The sequence below is a fragment of the Lepisosteus platostomus genome, chromosome 8 (assembly GCF_059453375.1).
Source record: "Lepisosteus platostomus isolate fLepPlt1 chromosome 8, fLepPlt1.hap1, whole genome shotgun sequence".
In the NCBI taxonomy this organism is placed as follows: Eukaryota; Metazoa; Chordata; class Actinopteri; order Semionotiformes; family Lepisosteidae; genus Lepisosteus; species Lepisosteus platostomus.
In genome coordinates this window covers 59,952,795-59,978,356 of record NC_142618.1, presented here as the reverse complement: position 1 = coordinate 59,978,356, position 25,562 = coordinate 59,952,795, and the positions used below count along the sequence as shown (strand labels likewise).

General features: G+C 45.8%; 2 protein-coding genes across 2 annotated transcripts in view; one reads left to right on the top strand and one right to left on the bottom strand.

Annotated features, from left to right (window-relative positions):
* The window catches only part of bmp6 (bone morphogenetic protein 6), a 44,756-nt gene extending 33,355 nt beyond the window's left edge, over nt 1-11,401 (top strand). The window contains exons 5-7 of the mRNA XM_088644146.1: nt 5,871-5,947; nt 8,238-8,348; nt 9,665-11,401. Of these exons, the coding sequence (XP_088500272.1) occupies nt 5,871-5,947; nt 8,238-8,348; nt 9,665-9,814 (338 nt within the window). The 3' untranslated portion in view covers nt 9,815-11,401. The remainder of the gene's footprint in view (nt 1-5,870; nt 5,948-8,237; nt 8,349-9,664) is intronic.
* On the bottom strand, nt 11,269-23,610 carry txndc5 (thioredoxin domain containing 5). Its single transcript, XM_088644151.1, has 10 exons — nt 23,027-23,610; nt 21,190-21,339; nt 19,007-19,112; nt 18,346-18,442; nt 17,762-17,877; nt 17,555-17,641; nt 16,803-16,943; nt 15,415-15,497; nt 14,669-14,798; nt 11,269-13,954 (listed from the first exon to the last, which is right to left on the bottom strand). The coding sequence occupies exons 1-10, from the start codon at nt 23,215-23,217 to the stop codon at nt 13,832-13,834; spliced, it is 1,224 nt and encodes a 407-aa protein (XP_088500277.1). The 5' UTR covers nt 23,218-23,610; the 3' UTR covers nt 11,269-13,831.
* Nucleotides 23,611-25,562: the final 1,952 nt, after the last annotated feature.

Sequence of the window (25,562 nt, the reverse complement as noted above, 5' to 3'; positions counted from 1 at the left end):
CGGTTTTCCTCATGACGCTAGGACTAATTCCCAGATCTGACTGGTCTGTGTATCGCTGGCAGCCTGCTGGACATGAAAGAGGGATTGTAGTGTCTGGGGTGAATTACCCCGGCATTTTTTAGTTCAGTTCACATTGAAAATCGTTTGGCATCAAATGATTAAACACCCTCTTCCCCTGTGGGCCCATCTAAAATGTAGTCCTATATGAGTTTGTATAATGCCACCATAAAGACCAAGGGTCCCCCAGTCTTGTTCTACCCCCGGAGCCCCTCAGATACTCCTGGTTTTGGGGGCTGCCCCGCAGTGGTTGCATGGAGGTGGCCTGCGTCTTCCGTCTTTATTTTTGCCGACAAAACCCATCGGAGCTTGTCGTATATCCTGTAGTTCCCAGTTCATCATTGCGAAGCCATGTTGGGTGATCCACTGGTGTTTGGTTACGCTGTAGATGTGCGGTATACGGTATCTGGGGAAAGAGCCCGGCGCTTCTAGACCTTCAAGGTCTTCGGACCAGGAAGCGGAGCCGGAGCAGCGCAGAGAGTTCGCCTTGCACGGCGGTGCACGAGAGCGTCTGGATCAGGGTCGTCCTTGATCACGAGGGACGGCCGACGGAACGTGCCTCTTGCACACCTGCACCATAAAAACCTCTCTTGAAATAAGCACATGTCCCAAACACTGCTTCTAACTGCCCGGCGTCTTTTCTGTAGTTTTTTTTTATTAATTAATTCAAAGGTACTTTCCTTAAAATTCAGAACGCAGGGGACTGGGATTATAGACATGCTTTTTTTTTTTTTAAAGTATTGCCTAAATCCATTTGTTGGAAATGAGTTGTTTGTGTTCCACTGCTATTTGAAATCTAATTTTTCACCGTAACTCGTGCACAGCTGCACGCAGCCTGTATTGCAATGTTATTCAAAGTGATGCAACTGGTTTGTTACCGTGCGACTTGTATCATGTTTATCATTATTCTAATCATCATTGACATTTTGTTCATCTTTTCTAAGGCTTTTTCACTGAGAATCGAATGCAGTGAGAACCTCTAGTGTTGATTTAGAAGTTATGCATCTGATGTCATTAATGGCTTTATCACTCTAGAGCTCATATAATTAGTATTTGCTTGTGTTGTTACAAGTAAGCAAAAAATTGTTCATTTTTTTTTCTGGGTAATGGAATTCATAACCCAAAATATTTATCCCCTCCCACCCAACCACTTGAGACATCCAAAGTCTAAATATTTAGACATGGATAAGGAAGGTCTGAGTCTTCGTGACAGTGGTCCCTTCACAGACATTATAACTGCAATAAGATTAGGCAGATGTTTCTAATAATGTGTCATATTTTCTAAATATAATGCCAGTTTCTGGAACTGGGGCTTGAAATGGACACCAATTGTGATTTATCGTAAGGGTGGCCTAGCAACCAAAACTACAATATTCCTGTGTTCACAATGTGGCTTTGGTTTTCCTGTTGGCACTGAAAGAGACCACCATTGTTATATTCCTTTGTGTGTGTGTGAGAGACACCTGACTCTGATTCATGTGTGGCTGTTGAGGCAAAGACTTCTGAAGCCTGCACAATGCAGGAAAACTCTTTCCAACACCAACAGTCTTAAATGTTATTATTTTCTTTTTTTTTTGTAAACATAAGTACTGTCGACAGTGCAAATTGCATGTGATTTACTGAAGCGCTGTGCTTCAAGGTGCTTACTGTAAATGTGCCGGCTATTTAACTGGAATATAGATCATCGGGGATCTTCCAATGTGTGACTGAAGGTCTGTGGTTGCTTTTGTGGGTGAAGGTGCTCTCGGGCAGATTGGCTCTGAAAATGTGCAAATTGAAGTAGTCGGGAACGAGTTAAAATGTTTCAAAGGGGGGTGTCTGAGGAAGTATTTTTAAAACGAAAATAAGACAATAACACCTTTAGACCTAATACAGGGGTTCAGCCAGCAGCGTGTGTGAGATGAGCCCTTTGCCTGTGATTTAATGACCATCTCCTGCTATAATTTGAGTTGCCCCTAAGACCTGTAATTATTCGAGTCAGTCATTAACCGCTTGGTAAAAGACTGACCAACTTAACATTATTGCTTAAAGAATTATAATAACACAGCGCTGTACAGCTGTCTTTTTTCATCTCCCCCATCTCCTTTTGTTTACTGTTAGCATAATTAGACATTGCATCGTTCTTGAGAGGGTTTAATAACCTCTGTGATGAAAGACAGGAAGAAAGATAAACTTTGGTGCGAAAAAAAAAAATCCTATGGATACGGACAACGGCCACATTCTCTTTCAAGCTTCAACAGGAGTTCTTTCCAGTGTACCATGTTTGCACTGTGAAAGGGGTTAGACTTCTGTCGTTTGGTGTCACTGTGACTTATCTGGACGAAGTGCCTCTTTCTCATGCTCTTTCAGGGCTTGAGGTTCCTTGCCGAAAGATTTTTAACTAGTCGTTAAATGAACATGATCTCGTATAAATGTTCTATTAGCCAAAACGTTATGCAACTTAATGTGTTGCAACTCTAAAAAGAGGCATTTTCATTGGCCTGGATGGCAGGAGTGCTGAAGCTGTGCATTGCGTACGATAGGGCAAAGCCAAGCTCGGGATGGGTCATGGGGCGTCGAGGTTACCAGGGCGACAGGAGGCAAAGCCCTCTGGAACAACATGGAGAGCAGTCTTGTAGGGCAGCACCACAAGCCCTGAAGCTGCGTCCAGTTCCCTGGCAGTCGAGAGGAACCCAGAGGGCTCTGCCAGGGGTTGAGCCGGGTGCTCTTGCAGTGATGATGATTTTTTCCTCCATGTCTCGCAAGGCATGAAAGTTAAAAAGGACTGGACAAGGATTTCAGCATCTTAGACAATCAAGGACTGTTCTTCCGTTTTCTTCAGCAAGTGGCTGAACCTCCAGGCGGAGGTGGAAACCACTTGGGAGACTTTCCTTTAAAAAACAAATCTGTGCCTTCCCTTAATTTGTTCAAGAAAGGAAGTGGAACTACGCACCACCAAAAAGTCCCAGTGCCTGTGAAAGGCAGTTAAACCATCAAGACGTTTAAGAAAAAGGCCAGAAAAAGAACTTCAATGGCTCTTCCCTGGAGCCACACCCAAGTACAAAGCTATGTCTGTGATACTCGTTTATAAATACCGGATGCAACATGAAATATCTCTCGTTGCTTATATTCACTGTCATTCTTCAAATATTTTAGATGTTGCAGATCACTCCTCCCTCGCATTGTGAAATGTCCTTGGAAAATATCTAGTATCTGTTACTCTCACTTATTGTATTTTTTTTTTCTGAAAGATGTTTAAGTGCAGAAACCACATCCATGACAAAAATGCTAACGTCACGGCACAGTCATGCTGAGAAACGTTTCTTTTGATGGTCAGCACAATGTAGCCCTTAATTCAAGACCTTCTTTTCTTTACCTTTTAGCTGTGCCTGATGCCCTCAAATCAATTCCCCCGAACTCTGTGGGACCACAGAACATGTAATGCAAGCGACGTGACCAGTCAACCTTCAGACTGTTTTTAAGGAGATACAATATCGAAGAAAATTGTTTTTTTTTAATTGTACTTCTATAGAAAAGACATACAATGGACGATTTTTTATCAGGACTGTTTGGTTTGAATGCAGCTTTGCCATGAGTAGCATGGCGTTCGGAATCCAACGTAAGACTACAGCAAACTGCTGGTACACGTGACTTGTTTTTTTTAGTACGTTTGGCACTTTTTGAGGAAAGTGGAGCATGCTTTATGCAGCAGGGTAATAAGCAGGAAGTGGCGCGGAGGGGAGGAGTGTTTTATAGGGGCTACTGATCTGGCCTTCACACTCGGGGAAATCACTTCGTAAATAGCTTCTGCTCTTTTCTTTAATAGGCCCCTGGACTGTAAAGGCTCCAGTTAATGAAGGAGTGGTGTAAAGCTCTCGTGGCGCGGATGTCGAGGCAGAGCGCTGCTGGGGGCGGGGGTTACAGGCCCACGGAGCCCAGCAGAGGCAGCTCACGCCCCGGCAGAAGCGTTAGGAGGAGAAAATCAGTTCCACCTCGGGTGGTGTCCCGCGGCTGTTGCTAGTTCATGGACAATCAGTGCACCACAAGAGCACTGGTGGATTATTTCTTAGATTGTAGACTATACCAGTGCATGTGTTGCGTGAAAAATGTCCTGTATTACAAAACTGATGTAGAGAAAATTGTTTTTTTCAAATATCTAATTTCCTCCACCTGTTTTCATTTATGGAAACATTTAGCAAACCAAGAGCCCGTTCTGATACTGACCTTTCATGCTGGAAACCTGCGTCTTTGGGTTTGCGATCTGTACTGCAGTGCATTCAACTTGTTGATTTTTTTTAAGACGCTTTTCGATTTGATTTAACGTCTTAAAGTGTCCTGGCAGCCTTCTAAAAGTCGCGTCGTAGAAGTCGTGTGAATCCGGGGTGGAGATGCGCCGAGGCTCTGAGATGTGGTTTGAACCGGAATAGGAACGGCTGAAAACGAAGCGCAGGGATGGTTGTGCGCATTAAAAACCGGGAACACTCAGGAAAAGCCCTTCAGATTTCCCTGTAATCTCGCAAGGGAATGAATGAGTGAATGAATGAATTACCCTGAAGAGGGATTGCGGAGATGACTCTGGAGGGGGGAAAGTGCTCTGGGATCTTTGCTTATTTTCCTCTGTGGTGCCGACGTGCCTGGGAACACCCCTGGGCCTCTATCATCACAAAGGAGTCCAACGTTCACATATATACAAGATGTATATTTATATATGCGAGAACCCAGCTGGGTGAGGCATTTCTCTGCCGGAGCTGCTGAGAAAGGGATTGGTTCAACAGGGAATTGTGATTGTCAGTAACAAATAGTCAAGACCTGAGTTGAGCATCTCAGGTGGAGGACAAAGACATGATGTCTCTACTTGCCATACTGGAACGTTGGGCTGGAAATTGTGCTGTATAGAAGAATGCCCCTTTCCCATTCACCAAAATCACTTTCAGCAGCAGCTTGTACAATCTTCCTGTCCCTGCACTGGCTAGGCCCAGCCTAGAACAAACACATTTGACTTGCGACATATTTACAATAGTTGGCAGACAAGGATGTGACTGGCCAGCCTGCAATCTCTTCCTGTCTGCAGGAAGTTGGATTTTTTTTCCCGTTCTCCCAGCACTGAGGTGAGCAGCCCTGGTCCTGGAGGGCCGGAGGCTCTGCAGGCGCTGGTGCTTTGTGGAGACCGAGAATCCTGTACCTGCAGACGGCTCAGCCCTCCGGGACCAGGACTGGGCACTCCTGTCCTAGCCAGCAGGGGAAGGTGGTTGCCTGTTGAGAGATGTCAAGGAAGTAGCACAATCCGTTCTCTGGGCTGGGAATTCACCAAATACGGTGGTTCTAGTGCTCTCGGTTACCGTAGGTTGTAGGATTAATTCTTGAGCTAAAACAACAAACTAGAATGAGAGAGAGAGAGGCATTTCCTTATGACGCTACAGACCCACCGACCTGCCATTGTTCCATTACACAGGGGACCCTTGTTCTGAGGCCATGTTTCATCTGGGACCCCAGCTTGCACCCATTCAACAAAGACGCGCAAGAGGAGCAGGCTGTTCTCAGACACAAATGAAACTTAAAGGCCTCGTGCGGTGATCAGCTGTTGTAAAAAAGCATGAGCGACGTTAGTGGCGTGGCTGGATTCCCAGTGGTCATGCAGCATGAGCTAGTTGAGTTTGGGGGAGCTCTGTTCATGAGGGCTGCGCGTCCGTGATGCTGGCGCAGGGGCACGGCTCCCTGTCCGCACTCCGGGACCGGCCCGAACCGAGGCGCGACTCGCTCCCGTGCGTCCGAGGCCTGCACTCGTTTCCCTGCCTGCACTCATTCCTGCCTCTTCGCCCTGGGCTTCCCCACAGATTACAACAGCAGCGACCAGAAGACCGCCTGCCGAAAGCACGAGCTGTACGTCAGCTTCCGAGAGCTCGGCTGGCAGGTAAGGAAACGGTCCGCCGGTCCGTCGCTGTGGGACTGATTGGGTCTTATGAAAAACCCACGAGGGACAGGGAGCTCTTTGAACAGCCCTTCAGGGCTGGGGGGGAAGGTGGGGTTGTTAGAGCAGCCAGCTTTTTTCTTAATTATGTGGGCAGATTACCCTACTTATTGACAGCCACCATTTCTCTGTGGTTACAGTTTTATCTGAGGGAGTGGAAAACGTAAGGAAGTAACGGAAAATAACTTGAATGTTATCCCGCAAAGTGTTTATTTCAACCTGTATATTTTATGAACTGTGATTTTTGTGCGTCACCTTATGAAACCCATAGCCCTCTTTAATGAAGAGAAAAAAAACTGGCTTTTTTTTGTTATTGTCTTTGACAAAATGTATGATTAGTAGGTTTGCTTTAAAGATTGTAAACCCTGGCAGTAGATTTATTTTAAAGCTCATCTGTATCATTTCCTGATTGTAAACAAATGTACAGCTAGACAGTACTGACATCTAGAGGAAAGTTATCTACACCGACGCGAAGGAGTGTTGAACACCCATTTTATCAGCAACAATCTGAAGTGTACTTTGGTTCATTATATCGTTTAAACTTATAACCTAGCACCGTTGGTATATTTTGTGGATCTGCAGTTTATTAAGATATTGGATAGCGAATATTTTGAGTTTATATCAGTGTTGCAAAATTGTGCATTTCAAATTGAATGCATGCTTCATGAAATTACTAAAAACGCAAGTCAACACAGCTCATTTCAGTTGAGCTAACTGGTTCTGTCTGCGCTGGTTTGCTTGGTTCAATGGGTTGAACCTGATTAAAATCCAATGCCATGTGAATTTTTCCATCTACGAATGAGTGGAGAACAATTTGTAAAGCCTGTAAGTTCGTAAAAGCCACTGTGATACTAGCACTGTGCTTTTACTGCAGATGAGGACGATGAAGCATGGAAATAAAGATGTTAAGGGGGAGAAACTTTCCAGAGGTTTTTGAAATCTTAAGTGACCCAGGGCTTGGGAAAACCCTGGAATTGTCAGTCTTTGACAGATGGTAGAAAGCGAGTATTTACAGCTTTTAAGGAATAAGCATTTTTGTCATCCGAGCTACTGGAATCTTTCTCAAGGAGTAATGAATCAGCTGGGAAGACTGCTAACTCCTTGCCAGCAATAACAACACATTTAAAAGGTTTCTAATGGAAGTTTTTTTTTTTAAAGAAAGAAAACGCTGCCGGTAGTACCACATTTCTTTTCGTTATGAGCTAAAACGATTTACTTGACAAGCATTGGTTTAAAAAAACAACCTGAAATGTACTTTCTGTGAGATGCGTCCTTCTGTTTAGAAGCTGTTCAGAGAAAGAGAAGGAATTCAAGAGAAGTTACTCATTAAACTAGATAAAGCAGCCCTTACTGCTCTTACCCACATCCTCATATTGTGCTGAATTACTGCCAGCTCAGAGGCTGGGCTCTTCCCCATCAGCGGTCACACCAGTGGGAAACTGGCATGTTCCTCTGCAGGCACTGATCAAGCAGGCCCTGTGCCCTGCAGGGTTCATGTCAGGGCTCTGCGCTACCCATGAGGGAAGAGGAGAGCGGTTCATCTAGATAGCTGCCGCTTTGAGGTTTGGCATAGGGCACTGTTTTCTTTCAGGGTTTTCCACATTGAAAGGAATTGCAGAAACAATAGGATGTGTGTGTTCTCGAGGGACGGATGTGCATTCCTCATAAAACAAGACACTGCCTGACAAATCTAATTACAACATTCATATATCCCAAGATAAATTCATACGTCTCGAGAGACAGAGATCTCGTTTGACAGCATAAAACCGAATCTAGCTGTGATAAGTGGTGTAATATTGAGGCAGGAATACTACCTTTTGTGTGAAAAGACATAATTCCATTTTCTATCACTCTACTAAGCAGCTTGCAGTGAAGAACTATTTTCTAGAATGTGATTAATCAAATGGCAGATATTTATCAAGATGAAGTGTTTCATCTGCTGAAAGCCACTGGAACAATCGGACATAATTCTGATTCTTTTAAATGGACATAACCCTACATTTTTAAATTTACTTAAATGAATGTTAGCATTCAAAACAAAGTGTTGACTTAAAAAAAAACAGGAACCATGACCCCCTTATTTCCACTGATACAATTTTATTAAACTTGAAAATAATAGGGGAAAAAAACGTTGAATGCAGCAGAAAAATGAGCACTTTAACGTGGATGTTCCTACTTCAGCAGGAAACGGCACTATCTCTACTGCGTCTTCAGGTGTTTCCTCCATTTTCAGGACTGGATCATAGCGCCGGAGGGGTATGCGGCAAACTACTGCGACGGAGAATGTTCCTTTCCTCTGAACGCTCACATGAACGCCACAAATCACGCCATCGTCCAGACACTGGTGAGCGCCTTCGGGTCCTTCGGGTCAGGTTGATCCGCCCGTCTTGCCACGCCCTGGGCCCCCAGGGGCCTGTGTTGGGGCTGTCACTCTTCCCAGTTTCACGTACCATATGGCTTCATCGGGGACGGGCAGTCGTGATCCTGGAGAGCAGGTTTGCCCGACGGCCTCGGTTAGCCAGTTACTCGGCTCAATGGGACCAGTTTGACGGCGTCTCCCAGCTCGTGCAGAGAGGATGGGACTCTTGTAGGCCTGCCAGTGCCGTATTCTTGTCTCCATCTGCGTTGCGCCGTTGAGTGCTTCTTGCAGTGGAAAAAGCCATCTGTGGCTGTTGACCTTGATTTGATCGACACAAGAGGCGGAGCGATGTGGCACCTGTAGCACTGTGATTGGGCAAGAGCTAATGGGCACACCCGTAAGTCAAACTGCAACTCAAGGGTCGACAACCTTTTTGTGGTTTCCTGGACATCTCTGAATATTGTGACAAGAATCTAATTCCTGGAAATTTCATGGTCAGGGCAGTTAAAAATCTGGAGTTGTAATGTGCTTAATCACTTCTTTAATTTGGGTTTACAAGCTTGTAAAAGAGTGGAAAAACAGGTTGGTTTCTTCACACCTCTGAACAGACAAATGTAGTAAAAACCTTGAAGTAGTGAGACATTTAATTGGAAAATGACTGAACAGTGGGATTAAAGTCATTTCAATTTTTTTAAGCAAGACTGAGTTCAGAAACCAAAATTCCCAGAATGTATTCGCATCGTGCTCCTGTAGTTACACTTTGGGTACTAGAAATGAAGTTCAAAACTTGAAGCATGACTGTCATGACCAGATGCTCATGCATAATCACAACCAAGTACTCCTGTGTGTTTTAATTACTGGCTATTAACTATTTTATTTGTTTTAACCTTCTGGAATATTTTAAGATAGCTACATGCTATCTAGACTATATAGACAAAATACCGCTATTAATCTGATTTGCACCTTCAGTCAGAACCTTGATCGACTGCAGTCACTGAACCCACACCTACTGTAATAAATTCTTCATGCAGGTTGAGGGCATTACTGTGACTAGTCGTGCAGACAGCCTTTAAAATCGATTGGAATAGCATATACGAGTGCCATTCACTTTTTTTTAACCTCTGCTGTTAGTGATGTAATTGTGACATAAACGATGTGAGGAATCGTTCACTTTCGTTTTTTTAATACCTGTATTGCACGAGATGCTTAAGCTTCCGTAGTTTCAGCTCTGTTCAGTTTTGCAGATATTTACTGATCGTAGTCCCTGAAAACCTACCTGTCCGCGTCTTACACCCCTACAGGTCCACCTCATGAACCCTGAGAACGTCCCCAAGCCCAGCTGCGCCCCGACGAAGCTGCACGCCATCTCGGTCCTGTACTTCGACGACAACTCCAACGTGATCCTGAAGAAGTACAAGAACATGGTGGTGCGGGCGTGCGGCTGCCACTGACGCCGGCTCGCCCTCCGGGCGCCCCTTCGGAGGAGACCGGCAAGACTCCCTCCGGGGGCGTCTGGAAGCGGGGCGTCCAAGGCCGAAAGAAAGACCTCGCATTTCCAGATCTTCTCCTCCGTGCCCCCCCCGCACACGACTCGGGCGAAACCTTTGGATGGCGAGAGGCTGCCTTCGTCTGCCCCCCCAAAAAACACTGCAAGAATGAACACACAGGTGACCCCGTCACCCCCTCCCCCCCCCAAGATCGCCACAGCCTCGCCGTGCGCCCTGCGCCCTTCCTGCTGGTGAAACGGAAGAGCTCACGGGTTCCTCCGGGACACCTGCATCACAGGCAGGGCGTTGTTGTTGGTTTTTATTTTTTTTAAAAAGAAAGCCAACCTGTATTTTTAGCACTCTGAAAAGTGCCCTTGTCTTGACAGCAACAACGTTAGCCGGTTTTTGCCGAAACGGCTCGGCAAGGGATGTCGTCGTCTTTGGGTTTCCGCGGTGCGCTGTGGAAGAAGTACCGCACGCCCGCGGCACAGAGATTTGCCATTCCTGTGCGTTCGCCCTTCTCCCTTGCGCAGACCGCTGTGTTTAGAACCCATAAGACATGTTGAATTAATAAACGTTTAAAGCCTAATTAGTAAATGTGGCTGTACAGTGGTTTTCTGGTGTGAAAACAGACGTAACACGGGGAAGGTTTACTTCAAACCCTAATCATTGAACCAATGCTGATTCCCCCCAAAAAAAAGGATAATTTGAGAGGCCTGTTTTGTTTTTCAGTAGGTTCTAATTTAAGATTTTTTTTTAAAGTGATTTGTACCCACCTAGTTTAGAATCGCCAACAGTTTCAAGACCCAGCTCTTTAGCCACGAGTCCTGTGCCGGGGGAGGACAGAGGGGGCAAGTGTGCGTGTTTCTCCCCTCCATGCCTGCCTGCACTCCACAGTCCCCAGGGGACCTGGCTGGAGAGCTCGTGCTGATTGGAGGACAGGTGTCTTTTGCTGACATTGTATCAGTCAACCCCACCTGACCAATTCCCCACCCTTGCCAACTGTGCACTGCCCCAGGCGAATTCCTCGCCCCCTGAGCTGCTGGCGCGTCTCAACTCGAACCTGCGGAGTTTGGGCACTGCAGGTCCTCTCTTAGCTGAACCAGGTGGGGGCCCCTGTTCAGCCACATAGCTACTGGCTTCACAGAGATGCCTTAAGACCTGAACAGATATTTCTCTTTTACTGAAGAAGTAAAGGCATTAGCTTAAAACCTCACATATGAACTGAGAAAGCTACATCACCTTTTGTGCCTAACCTGCTACAAATCATAAGAGAAAAAATACCTCTTGTAAGCTGCTGTTTACATTTTTTTTCAGTCATTTGGAGTTTCATTTTTGTGTAAATACTTGTACATTTTCTACTTATTTATTTCACGCTTTGAATTACACAATACTTTCAATTACACAAGACCAGACAATGTTTTTGAAAAATGTTTATTACGAAAAGTGTCAGAAAGTCATGTAAACAATTTTCTTTTTCATTTTGACTTTTTGTACAAAAAATGTTCTTTAGTATTGTACAACCCTCATAAACATTACTGCTTTCCTTCACTGGAGTCTTTAATGTCTACACCATGTGCTATGCGTAACGATTTTACTGGTATTTTAAGTGGCTTCCCTGTTTATCCTTACTGATGGAGAAAGACTCGCACATAACGGTGGCATCTGCACAGAATTCCTCTACTCCAAATAAAGAGAAGAACATAAAATGAACCTGGACTTGTACTGTTGTGGTCAAAACCCGAGGGCTAGAAACACTTGAGATATTTAGTTACAGGACGGGTGTAAGATTTGGGCTCCACAGCTTGAGTTTAGTACCATGTGTGTCAATCGTGAGCCTCAGGAGAGGGTTGGGGAAGCAAAGAGTAGGGAGGAAAATGAGGGCGTCCCTAGAGCTGGCACTAGCCACCCGTAAGGGAACTCCCAACATGCCTCAGGAGGGTCCGAGTTGGAAAGAGACATCCCATCGAGCCACTGAAACCTGGATAAGAGTGCATCTCGGAGCGCGAAAGACTACTTGATATCCGTTCTCCTCCTAAATTAAAGCATGCCGCTACAACGACCGTAACAGCTCTCCCTGTGCAGTGCTGGAGCAGCCCAGATAAAGTCAAGTTTTCTAGATGAAAGTGTGTTTTTTTCATCAGGGTAAGTGCTTCCTCTGTTCTCTCAGGGCTGCCAAGAGGATCTTTAATTCTCATAAGAAGGAATAAAAACTAAGACCATTTTTTTTCTTGCAAAGATACTGCATTACTCAGTCCTTTAAAAGAATATGCTACTGCATGTCTCAGTTGACCAGATGAAGCAGCTCATGATTACAACAGCACATGAGTAATGTTCCAAACACAATCATGACATTAAATCTTCCTGCTTCTGTTAACAATCATATTTAACTTGGATGCAGCAAACTAGCTTTACAAAAATTCTGATACGTTAGCAGTCAATAGTATACTCATTCAAGACTGTAAACATTTTATGCGCCGGTTCCTTGGTGTAGTGACACAACAGAAACAGACTGACATGAGAAGCTTAAAACATGGGACTACAACCCCCAGCACTTTGCAACAGCAGTTTTATAATTCGTCCACCACAGCAAACAGCAGTAGCTTGTAGCTGCTCTGGCTTTTCAAAGCACAAGGGCAAAGCAGGCAATATTAGGGCTTGTAGGTTTACAAAAGATGCAACTTTCTGTAAAAAAAATCCAATGAACTATTCCCAAGGATACAAAAATACTGACGCCATCAGCCACGGACCGAAAACCTCAGCAAAACCACCCTACGCAGCTTTTAACCTTCCCTGTGACACCTCTGTCGAAGCAGCTGCAAAACTAAGTTTTATAATCGATGTCAAGGAGGAGGCAGATGGTGCAATCAAATGACATTACAGCATCAGAGACACTGTGCACGTTCCCTTGCACAGCTTCAGGTTACAGTGCCAAGTTCCACATAATCCAAGAGAGTGTTTCATTACAGTATTTAAAACAAATTCCTAAGAGACCGGAAAGGTTTTTTTATGGCATTGCTGTTTTCAGGAGGTCATTTCAAACTCCCTTCCTGCACAGCCTAGTTTGTCTTCTGGTTTTAATTCCGCACGAGCAGTTGAAGCTGGTCTAATTATTCAATTAACAGCATAATTGTAACACCTCTCACCAGGTTCCAAGGTGGTTTATAGGTAAATTAAACATTTAATAAAGGTTCCATAAATTGTTTTGAGCAATCAACTGTTAATGACTTTCAGAAAAATCATATAAAAATGTTTAATAACAACTGATCAAGTACTCAGGTAGTAAACAGAACCAGGATTTAGGCCATCAGTAATATAGAAATTAGTCTATTCTGCAGTGTAAAAACAAACACTGGCCAGGTAGTGGAGCAAACAATCAATACAGAAGTACTGATTTCTAAAAGTGATTTCCCTCCATTATACAGTATAAGTACAATTTGTTATATGAAACGGGTATAGAAAAGGAGAACTGGATTTGGGGTTTGAAAGGGTAAAAAGCAAACATTTCGATGTTCTTTGTGCAATCCATTCTGTCAGTTTGGAGGTTTTTATTTCACAGCTGAAAGACAGGGAGGGCACAGGGTCAACCCCAAGCAGACTGGGAGCTGGGAAGAAGCAGACTGGGTAAAGCTATTCTGAGTCTCCTTTACCAGCAAAAGTACCTTTTGTGAAACAGTGTTCATTCAGCTTTGGCCCTTTCATATGAAAAACCCAGGCCCTGGCTATTAAAGAGAGACGAATCAGACAAGGCTCGTTCCCACTTCCCCAGCCCACTGAAGAAGCTGACTCCCGTTTCTCCCCCCCGTCGGAAGTCCACCTGATGACTTGTAATCCCGCCTTAGCACAACTCCGTTGTGTCACAGAATACCGTAAGGAAAAAAATAAAACGCACAGCAGCGTCTGCTTCGGAAACAGCCGCTCCGAGCGCGATGGGACGACCCGCGCGTGACGGTGGCTGGCTGGCGGGCGGCGGCGGCGGCGTTAGAGCTCGTCTCTGGCCTGGCGCATCACGAAGCCGTGCAGGCTCTCCAGGTCCCGGCCCCCGCTGTGCTCCCCCGCCTGCTGCCCCGCCCGGAACATCAGCAGCGTCGGGTAGCCCCGCACCTGCAAGGCAGAGCGGACACCGGGGGGTCACGGCTCGCTCCGTCGCCCCGGACCCCCCTCCGGCTCAAGGCACGCTCCGCAGCGCGCGAGCACCCGCAAGGGGAGTGCCCGTTTGAAACCTCTTTCCTCTCGAATTCGAAAAACAGCCATCATCAGAAAGCCACTCAGAGGTACGTGCTGCGAGGTGGGATGCACCCCGGCTGGGGATTCTGCCCCTTGCTGGGCACACCGTTGCGGGGCACCCATTCGCCCAGCTAGCACAGGCTGGGGGGGGGAAACAGAGCTTCAAGCCCACCTCCAATTTCATGACCAGTCCGCAGCAGCTGAGAACATTCAACAGCATTCCAGCAGCTGCAATCGTTTGTACTTTATGCCTTAGACTTGATTAACGAAAAGGCGCAAAGTGTTATTAAGTCACAACTAAAACGTCAGAAAATGCTTGCAGGAAAACACTGCAATGCACTCCGGAGAGTGTTTCTCTGTTTCAATCTAAATTCCTATTTAGTGGTTCTAAGTGGTTGAAAAGTCTAAATACAAAGATTGTAACACAGAAAATATCATTCATAACCAAATGTCTGGCCAGCTTACCAACCACTAAAACACAGTTTTGGTTATAAAAATAATTCCTGGTCATCATTTTCTGTTGCAGGTTTAGACACAAGACCGCGATCGGTACGTGAATGCTGAAAGGATTCCAAAAAGAGAGGCTCTTACAGAGAATCGATTGCAGAGTGTGCGCTCCACAGTGCAGTCTACTTTGGCTATCTTCACATCTGTTAGCCCAGGAAACTCTTTCTTCGATAGATCTTCCCAAGTCGGAGCAAGATTCTTACAGTGACCACACCTAAGAACATAAACAGATTGCAACCTTCAATGGCACGCACTAGGATGGAAGCCTTTGTGAGCGTTTTGCTCTGGTGTCCTCCAGAAGACTGGATGCCCTCCTCTATTAGCCACTGAGGAAATGTCTGAGACGATCAGAAAGGCAGATAATGAAATGAATTCTTCCTGTCCGTCTGGCCTGGTATGAAGCTAGGTCAGCACTAAGGCGCATGCTCAACTGATAGGCCAGCGAAGACAGATTTCCCTTGCTTGAAACAGCTCTGTGCTGTGTCCAACAGGAAGGCGGTATCATTAAGGATCTGTTGTAAACAGATTTAGACATGAAATTCCAGGCACTCTTTTTTCATAACAGCACTACAGTAAAAATCAACACTGTAATTTAAGCAACAGAGATGCACAGGGGTAAGGTACAACTGTTATACACACAACATTACATCTAAAATTAGAAAAGCAATCTTTTCAATACTATTAATTCAAGTTCGATATCTTCCAGATCTTCAGTCACTTTTCCATACAATAAACTGTACTACTAAAGACAAGTCTGCAAAATCTACGATCTGACTCAATCTACAATCACTGAATATTGTTTCCCATGTAAATGAGGATGATTCACTTACCACGGGGCATAAAACTTGACAAACGTAAGACCTTTAGAGACTGTGTCATCAAAATTACTTTCCGTGAGGGTCAATACACTCGACTGCAAAAAAACAAAAACAGACATCAGGTTTTTGAGGAGTTCAAAAGAAAACTGCATCTGGAAATAGAAGGCTAAACTTTTCTTAAGAAGAAAACACATCATTGGCCCAGAATAACTTGTGTTAACACTGAGTGAACTTAATTCCATCTTGATAAAGGAGGTACAGAGGAAATTTGCTAGGGTTTGCCAGGGTGAGTTGCTAATCACTAAGTTAGAAGCACAAAACCCTTTTAGGCTAAGGGGTTAAGTTTTAAGAGATGATGTAACCTTCAGCTCAGTCTTGCAAAGATTTCGATTTTAAACGAATTTGCATCAGCAGGAGGAAATAGCTAGCTTAGCCATAATTGCTACTTGACCGTCCTGCTGAGCAAAACTGATTGTCGTGCAAAGCCTGTACATGGGCTAAATGCAGGCAATAGCCTCACTGGTAAAGCATCTGCCTTAAAACCTATATGCTCATTAAATCTAGAAACCTATGCAAAAACATGAGCAACCCACAGATTAAATATGCCACTAACAGAAAACAATGCTGTTAAGGTAGAACTGTCAATATCTTTTTTTAAATGTTGCCTATGACCAAAAGTTGCTCAATGGAGAAGCACACGGGCATGACAGCGTGCGGCACATGAGAGCTTTGCCTTTCACGGCCATCAGCTACAGATCAGATGTCCACAATCCCAGTGTCCATCTAGTCGAAGAAATGAAATTCAGTTCAGCCAAAACGATCCTGTGGCTGAGGCGGGGATGTGCATTCCCACACTACTTAGACATTTTCTGCGCTCAGTGCTGGATTGTGGGGTTCAAGTGAACTTTAAGATGAGTGCTAATTTGCTTTCAATTTTTTTTTCCCAGAGATTTTTGGCTGCTTATACTGTATAGACTGCACTGTTCAGTAATTGTATTACAAAACTCAGTCAGATCAAAAGTGGTAAGAAAAACTGTTCTTCTGTGTAAACTCTCTTAATTTGGTCATTTAAAGTGCAACCAGAAGTATAATTGCAGTCAACATCTAATGGTTCTTGGAACCCTAACCCTACTATGGCCTAAAATACAGGATCATTTAAAGACCATTGAACAGCGTTACTGAGGTGACTGAAAATTTGCCAAAAGAAAAGACATCGCTGAAGAAGATAAATCTCGATGAGCTTCTGTCAATGGTTTTGATTACTTCAGACTCATATTGTTTGGCTTGAGGAACATTTACAAATCTGACGATCAGAGGGTTTCAGAGACAGATGACACATGTGGCATGTTCACCCGTCCCAGAATGCTGTGGATACAGACACAAGCTTTCCAGCTCAGTACCTCCTCCTCAGCTGGCTCCTCAGCCTGCTGCACAGGCTCGTTCGGCTGCAAGTCTTCCGGAGCTTCTGCAGCAGCTTTGAGTTGACTGTCCACAAATTCCTTCAAGGAGTCGAGATCCCTCTTCCCTCTGTACTGATCTGCCTGGATGACATCAGCACAGCACACCACCAGGCATTAAACCTATCTCCAGAAAGAGGGAGATTTTCCTTTCTGGCTTGCTTGCAAACATGTGTCACGCAGGATTCATTTTTGTGCATCGCATGTTAAATAGCTACACGAAATATCCCTTCTGAGAGCCTTTTTTCTTTTGCTGAGCTGGAAGGACAATGAGATGTTAAACAAGGAGGAGGAGCAGGAGAGACGTGATCATTAATTTCCAACCAGCTAAAGGAGGCTGCAGATCTATAACAATACACAAAAGAAATCAGCATCATCTTAGGGCTGGTGCACACAGGACTGAACCAGATACCATTACGGCACAAAGAACTAACAGGAATACAGTACTTTCAGATTTAAGAAAATCTTCTGGTTTGTAGCATTATACCATTTAGTGCTCTTTCACAAATAAGAAAGAAACTCAATTTCAGTCTCCCGCTCCTTTTCTAACCCATTGCAATGCTTGCCCCTAGAGCGCCGAGGGCAGCTCGACAGATTAAAGAGATACCATAATAACTCATCGCTCCTATAGCGTCCCCTGTTCAAGTGTACCCTGGCCGTCGAAACCCCCCAAGTCAATTTCTAAACACACATACCTTCTCTCCGTCTTTAAACCAGAGCAGAGTGGGATATCCACGCACTTGATTTTGAGAGCAAATCTCATAGTGCTGGGTGCAGTCCACCTGGAAGACAAGAAGAGCTTGGTTACAGCGGATCCCGTCGGTGAAGAGGCTGGTCCGCAGGCAGCAAGGCGAACCTCTCTCTCTCACACACACACGAGCAGGTCCGCCGACCCAGCCCACCTTGGCGATCTTGACGCTGTCCGAGTGCTCGAACACGGAGGCCAGCTGCTCCCAGGTGGGCGCCAGCGCCTTGCAGTGACCGCACCAGGGAGCGAAGAACTTCACGAAGTGATACCCTAAGGAAGAGAGAAGGGCAAGAGCTTAACTGGCTGCTGAGGCACAAAACGGCCCAGTTGTTCCACGAAAGAGACCCCCCAGCCCCCCAGCGAAAACCGGAGCGCAGGGAGCAGTACCTGCAAGAGCGCCCGCCGGGCCGAGCCGTTTGCCCCGCCAGCGACCTCAGCGGAGACCCGGCGCTGAGAGGACAAGCCACACCTCTCCCCCCTAAACCTCACAGAGATGTCCCAGGGGCCCAGATGTCCCAGGCCGGCAAACGCCCACCCCGCCCCCCTCACACGCCGCAATTCGTAAGTCTGGCCCAAGCGCACGCTGGCGACGTCTCGCCCATGGGGACGACCTGACCCCTACTGACTGAGGAACCCCTTCCGCCGTCATCGCCGCCCCCCGTGAGAACCGCTGTCCTCTCCGTTCCCAACTCCCGCCGAAAAAGGACTGGAAGCAGATCGACAAGCCCCTGGGAGTACCTTGCTCGATGTGCTCCTTGAAGCCCGCCGCGGTCAGCTCGTACATGCCCTGCTTCGGCTCCGGGGCTCGGGGGGGCTCCATCTCGGACTCCGGCGGCTGCAGGCGACAGGACCACCCCGCTGTGATTCGGGCCGAACGGGCGCGTACTCCCACGAGAGATCCACCGCTCACGCCGGGCACCGCCCGCCCCAGCAGCAGACGAGGAGACGGCTACCCCACATTTCTTTCTGCTTTATAACTAACCCGTGCGAGAACTGAAAACCCACGCGGGAGAGTCTGATCCTACTTGCCAGAACGGCAACAAGCTGTAGTGCGGGTCCGCTGTGGCACGTTTAAAATCCTGACGAGTTATTAGACCTCACTGTCTCACTACGCACGAGGCATACTAAAAATGTAATTACTTCTACGATAATTAAAACAATGCCTTTCACTGGGTTTATTACCGTGCAGAACTAGTTTCCAGCCAAAGCGCAATCTAGTTAAGGATCGAACTTTGAGCTTCTTCAAATGTCTCTGTGTGTAAGAGTGTGTGAATCTGAACAGTGCCGCCTCTTGTTTCTCCCAACACCCGAGACTGCAGTTTTCATTCGGGCCTTTGAAAAACAAAGCAGAAAATGAACACCCAACGAATGGAAAGAATGGACCGCCTAGGAGACTTACAGCAGGCTCCTCTTCCAGAGTCTGCAACATCCAGTCCTCCAGTGCCTTCATGTCTCGGGGTCCCTGGTACTTCACAGCCTCCTGACCCGGTCTGAAAAGCTTCAGACTGAAAAACGCAAGAGGGACAGCAGTTTCTACAGGACCCCTCCACTTCACTGTGAGAGCAGCATGCAGACCGCGCACAGCGGACAGTGTGTATACAGATACAGATGGGCAGTTTATGTGACATGTAGGCGCCAAACCAGGTTCTTTTGTAAGACTTCAAAAACATTGTGGAGCCCAAGAAGGTTTCCAAAAGAGAAGAGCCCATGAAGCCTGTTGGGGAGTTAGTAGTTAATGGATCCAATCCAGGCCTTTCTGGAAGGAAACCAGGGAACTGGCTTTAACACCACAGCTGGGTAGCTTTTTCACATTCTCACATCCCAATCTGCTATTCAGTAGGTTATAAACTCTAAAGGGCGACTTTAAAGCAGCCCGTTTTCATTGCACTTATACAATACTGTAGAGTCAGGATATGTCCAAGAACACAAAACACACAAATGAACATTCGTGTGCATCTTGAAACTGAAGAGATCCTTGCTGTGAAACAAAGACAGAAATATATCTCCAAGGTACAGTAGTTTCAAAATCCCCAAAAACAATCAAAGTGGGGAAGCACCAGGTAAAGATTCAACTGGTTTTTACTTCAATTTCACGCATATTATGCAATATTTTTTAACAAGCTGCATCTCCAACAAAGAAAAATTAAAAATTTACGAAATACAGTGGTGTGTAAATATCTCATGACATCTTAGCCGCCTTCAGGAATTAAAATATGTACACTCTGTGAGCATCAACAGTTTCCTCAAAGCCTCCTTTAGTTTCCAATATTACAACAATTGTGACCGTTACTCATCTGCGATAGTTTGGGAGAGAATAAATCAAGCTTGTTATTCAGCAATCTTTAACACAAAACACAGTCCAAACAAGCTTAACGCTACACCGTCAGCAATGTTAAATGTTGTATAACATTAACACTTGTCTACATAATGAAGGGAATCATTAGGTGAAACCGCAAAAGCAAAATCATTACACAACAGATTAACGATGATTTAACTGCTCACACACTAGTTTAGATATAACATTTAAAGTCTGCAACATGTCAAGCAGTAACACCAAGACGTTCTTTGCTACCCTCTGCCTAAGACTGAGAGACATTCTTGTTAAATGAGACGGCTTTTTCCAGCTATGCCATGTGAGATGTTATCTGCTTGATTCAGATTTCCTATTACTACTACAGACAGAGAGCAACATGGAAAGCATGAGGTGTTCCATTTAAAAGTTTCGACAGGCATTAATAAAACATCATGCAGTCTTTTATTTTACCGTGGCCTCTTCTTTCACTTAACCAAAGCCACGCAGCAGGGCACTTGACAACTGCTTTTGATCGAGCTATGCGCCTTGAATGTTAAACGCCTCTGCGCCACTGCATCTTTAATTGTCTGGAGTAGAACAAGAAAATTTGTCATCGGTTGAATGTTTGCCGTAGAGAACGCTGAATCCCATAACAAATAAAGGAAGGAAGAACAATAAAAACCGCCAAGCTTCCCCATCTTATCAAATTGCTCAAGAATAAACATGCTCCACTTCTCTTTCAATACCAGTATTATTATACACATTTGGTACGATAATTTAATACACTAGAGACCCGCAGAACAGTCAAGCACCTGATGTGTGAATCCAGAGGGAGCGCCACACACTAATGGGACTAAAAGAACACTATTCATCTACAACTGGTCCTCTTCAGGGACGGCTACCAAACCAATCACTCTTCTACAAAGAGAAGAAATTCCAGGAGCAACCACAAAAAGAGCAGGTGTAAAATGACCGTCACAGACAGACAAGTCAGTCAGAGGATACTCTTCAGCCTCGTCTGCGTATTTCATCTTATGTTTTTAGTCGAGATGCCTTGCTGGCACAACCCAGACCCCCTCCAGTGACCGGCAGCAATGTCTGTGTCTTTCTGGATGAGGTGAAAAAACCCGGTTCTGAGCGAGAGGAGGCCAGGTGTCTTTTCCTGCTCCCCAATGCTGCTTGAGGTGAGGATCCCCCGTGCAGCCGTTTTCATTCATTTGGCCCCATCCGGAGTTCCCCCTGTACACACGAAGGCAAACCGCACACGCGTGTTCCTGAAACACACTCACGTGGGGTACCCTCGGACGCCCTGTCCAGAGCAGACCGTGGTCTCCTTCGTGCAGTCCACCTTGACAACGTAGGCGGGGGGCGACTCCATGCTGTTGTACTTGTCCGCCATCTCGTTCCACGTGCCCTGGAGCCTCTGGCAGTGGCCACACCTGAGGAGACAGAAGGGGGGGGGGGGGGTGAGACACGTCTCACCAGCTAGGCTACACCTCAGCCCCTGCGACAGTCAATGAGCCACTCAAAGCTGGGACAGCCTGGCCTTCACACTTTCACTCCAGAGAGGCGCCAGTAGTGAGAGAACGGCTCAAGACGAGGAGCTGCAGGCTGTGGAAATGGAACTGAACAGTCTGGTGACAGCAGCAGGGAGGTTGTGATGTTCGGACGTTAGTGTGTGCTCTGCACTCAGGCTGCAGACTGCAGCACGAGCGCCCCTTCACAGCTGAGCTCGGGGTCCCCCCTGGATTTCAGTCTGGGTCAGTGCCCAGCTGGGCACGTGACGACCTGAATCGGGTCAGTATCGGCCTAACTGGATCACTTCTACGACAGCCCCTAGCTCTCTGGGAGCTGCTGCTTCACACTAGACTAGTAACCTGCTGGTTTCCCATCTGCTTTCAAGTAGTGGCTCTTCACCAAATAAAAGGTGGCAATGTTGATATCAAAATACAAATAACTGGTAATAATTTTTTAAAAATCAGAAAAAAGTCGGAAAGAAATGATTCTGTGCCCTGTGATTACCCAAAGGCAGCAGTCTTCATTTCTGATCCCGAACAGCCACTGTGTCTGCAGGGTTTCATGAAACATTAGCTCTAATTAACCCTAATGAATTAAAAATCAACTTCTTATTGGGTTTATTGGACCCACCGACCTGCCTGGAAACCCTGCAGACACACACCAACCGTCCAGGACGAATACTGCAGTCCTCTGGCACATATCATGCATAAGAACCTCACAGTGACATTGCCTTAGACTTCCTTGACCTAAACCGCAGATCCGACAAGGTAATGTTCAATCGAAGCAGACCTCGAGTTTAAACATTTCCTAGTTCACGCGTGCAGTCACAGATCAAGGACGTGTTAAAGTTCAAAACAGGCTGCTGAAAAGGCAATTCCTCGTATAAACTAGTAATGCTATGCTGACCAAAAATTATTCAATCTAGGTGTGTAGCTATATCCGTCTGTAAGAGATACGTCAGTACTAGCCACGTCAGCAGCCACGGCACAACTCCGGATCCCAGAGCTGACGCTGGGACATCAAATCCTTTTTAGGCCACTTGGATACACTTTTGTTCTACCGTGCAAGAGCAACATGACTGCAAGAGAAAACTACTCATTTAAAGCTCGTCCTCTTCCCTCGCTTCCACAATAAATCACTAATCCCCAACCGAACCCGTCCCTAAAAGGACCCTCCTTCCCGCGGCATCCCAAAGCGCCCATTGTTTTAAGAACAAAAAAAAAAAAGTTTAGCAAAACCTCCCTTTCAGATCCTAATCTCGCCTTGAGAGCGTCAGGAACCGTCTAGTTTATTTTCCTATTCATGTCCCGTTAACAAATCGGCCGTGCGTCCTGCCGATCACGACACGACGTGCAACAATGGGCTTTTAAAAGTCTTTTTTTTTTTTGCTTCTCACGTTACATTCGAGCTCCATTAAGACTTCACAAACCCAGGCGGCCCACTAATCTTTCCCACCCCCCCCTCCTTCTTCCCTGGTTGCACTCGCGGTTTTACGGGCGAAGGCGGATAAGGCCATCCTAAAAACGTTAACACCTCGAATCGAGCGACAGCCCTTTTTGCTGCTGTTCTTGTTGTTGTTGTACCGGCAGAGGAATAAAAACCCATTACCAGGGGGCGAAGAACATGACGAAGTGCGGGGCGATCTCGACGGCGTTGCCGAACATCTCGGCCGTGTACAGATGTTTCGAGTGCTCGTCCTCCTCGGCTCCGTCCTCGCACCTCGCCGGGCCGAGGAGCAGAGCGCAGCTGGCGAGGCCGAGCAGGAGCGCCACACCGTGCGGGGCAGCTGTGCAGACCATGCCTGTCGTCGTGCCCGGGCCACCTGTATCCGAGACTGAGACTGTGCGGGGGAAGCGGCGACGGCACGGATACAATTCAGCACTCCCCCCCCTTCCCTTCCCGCCCCCTTTCTGCTTTCATTCAGCTCTGCCGGGTTTCATTTCTTGCGGCGGTGTGTGGATCACGCTGCCGTAAAGCGACTTGCGGCGCAGGCAGCGCCTAGACGGGTCCGGACTGTCCCGGTGCCTGGGCGAGCCGGGGACTGTAGCTGCCGAGAGATCAGGAATGAATAAAAGAAAAAAAGTGTGTAGTCTTCCAGAACCCCCATATAATGTATGTTATACGTGAGAATAAATATCCAGAGATACGATGTTAACACAGCGTGGTGTGATTCCCAAAGTTTTCTCGCGATTTAAAAGGACTTCGCGCAACCCGGCCAATCGCCGTCCGCCACCCCTGGTTTCTGTTGGGCTCCCGTCGGTAGTTTTAATTCAGGCATAACGACGATGATAATGATGTGGTTTATGATGTATCAAATACTGGACACTTGACGGCATTTTCAGTGCAAGCCCGGGACATCTAGAGCACCAGCTCTCTGAAAAGTGATGATTTCTGGACGCGTAGACCGCTTCGCTGGCCTCACAAATACGCCGATGTGTACTTACATTGCTGACCTTATCAAAGAGCATCATCTTATTCTTCTCAGCCCTTTAGCTGAGCTCCTTGTATCGAAATCCAATTTGTTCAAAGAGATAGCGGACTTATTTGCTGTTGTTGAAAGGGTCACTTGATATAAAATGCTCGTTATACAGTCATGTCAGCTAGTGTACTGTACTTCTCGTCACGTTGGTCATCCCAGTTTTCAAAGCAGAGATTTAGGTGTAAAGGAAAGGATTTATGGTGTGAGATATTATGATAATATAATGCAAGATGAGTTAAATTGAGGGACATTTAGATTCAGGTAAGATGTTGGCATTTATGTATTTGAAAAAAGACTGATGAAGAAGGTAATCCTTTCGACTAAGATACAGTACCTTTATACCGCAAGGGATTAGAGAGGAGATTTAACTGAGAATAGTGCCTCTGTTCTATTTCTGATTAGACACATGCAGCTTTAGTGAACTAATACCTCATTAGCAAGAAGGGAATTATGAAAATCAAAATAAACTAAACAAATACTGTTGCTTTTGCTTCTGTTCCCTTTGTGGCACACCTCTGTACATCTCAGTTTGTGCTGAAATCCATGATCTGTTCAGTCCAGGATGTGGTGTTCATGTGAAGCAGACTAAAACTCAGTAACAACCGCGTTGGCATTCGTTCACATCATTTTCTTAAAACCTCTTGCAGGATTTACAAAAGGTCAGACGCCGGTCAGACGCCGGGGTGAGCTGACCAACAGTCAACATTCAACACTTCTGAAGTTTTTATGACCTCCTTATAGTTAGCTGGGACCTAAGGCAACATTTTCCTGTTCAGATTGTCGACTGATGCCGTGTCAGCATTCTAATAAAAAAAAAATATTTTAAATGTATGCCCCTCCCCCTCCCTAATTTAGGACTATGTGGTTAAGAGGCACATTCAAAATAGCAATCATAAAGTAGATCCCTGCAAAACCCACCCCTATCAACGAATCGGCCTCAAATCTTTGATTTTTAAAAATTTACCCAAATTACCCGAATGTTATAACTTAAAATATGCCACCCCATTGCTAGGGCAAAACTAATGATGGAATGAATTGAGATAGGGAGTGATAGCTGCAGCAGATAATTCTGGAGGTCATTTGTAGTATCAATGACATTTTAGAAACTAAGAGCTGTGCCAGGGATGACATTAAATGCATAGACCACTCTCTCCTTCAGCTTGAAACTCAAAGCACAAGAGTGGTGCCGCACATGCTGTGTCGGAATGTTTTCAGCGCAGGCCTTCTGGGTCAAGGTCTGCACCATCGGCACAATGAGAGACACCTGTGCTCCATGTTCTTCACTGGAAACTTTGCTTCTCCTGCCAGCTGCCCTGTGTGCAGGAGAACCAATTACATTGTATCAACGAATGAGCAGGAAACAATATGAAATAAGTCTCCTTCCCCTCCTGTGCCGGTTCATAACAATTTAAAGAAAACAGGCCTGGAAAATTTTCCAGGGAAAAAAAATGAGGACATTTTCTAGTATATCTGATCCCTCCCTCTACTCTTAATAGTAATGACCCAGACTCTGGAATATAACTTGGCTGAGAGCCCTTGTTTCTCAGTAGTATTAGTATTGAAGCTCCTCACCCCCAATGTCATTTTAAAACTTATCAGAGCTATGAGATTTTAGGACTGCTGCGTTATTTCTCTTTAAGGAGGTTAATTTGTCCATTTTCAAAC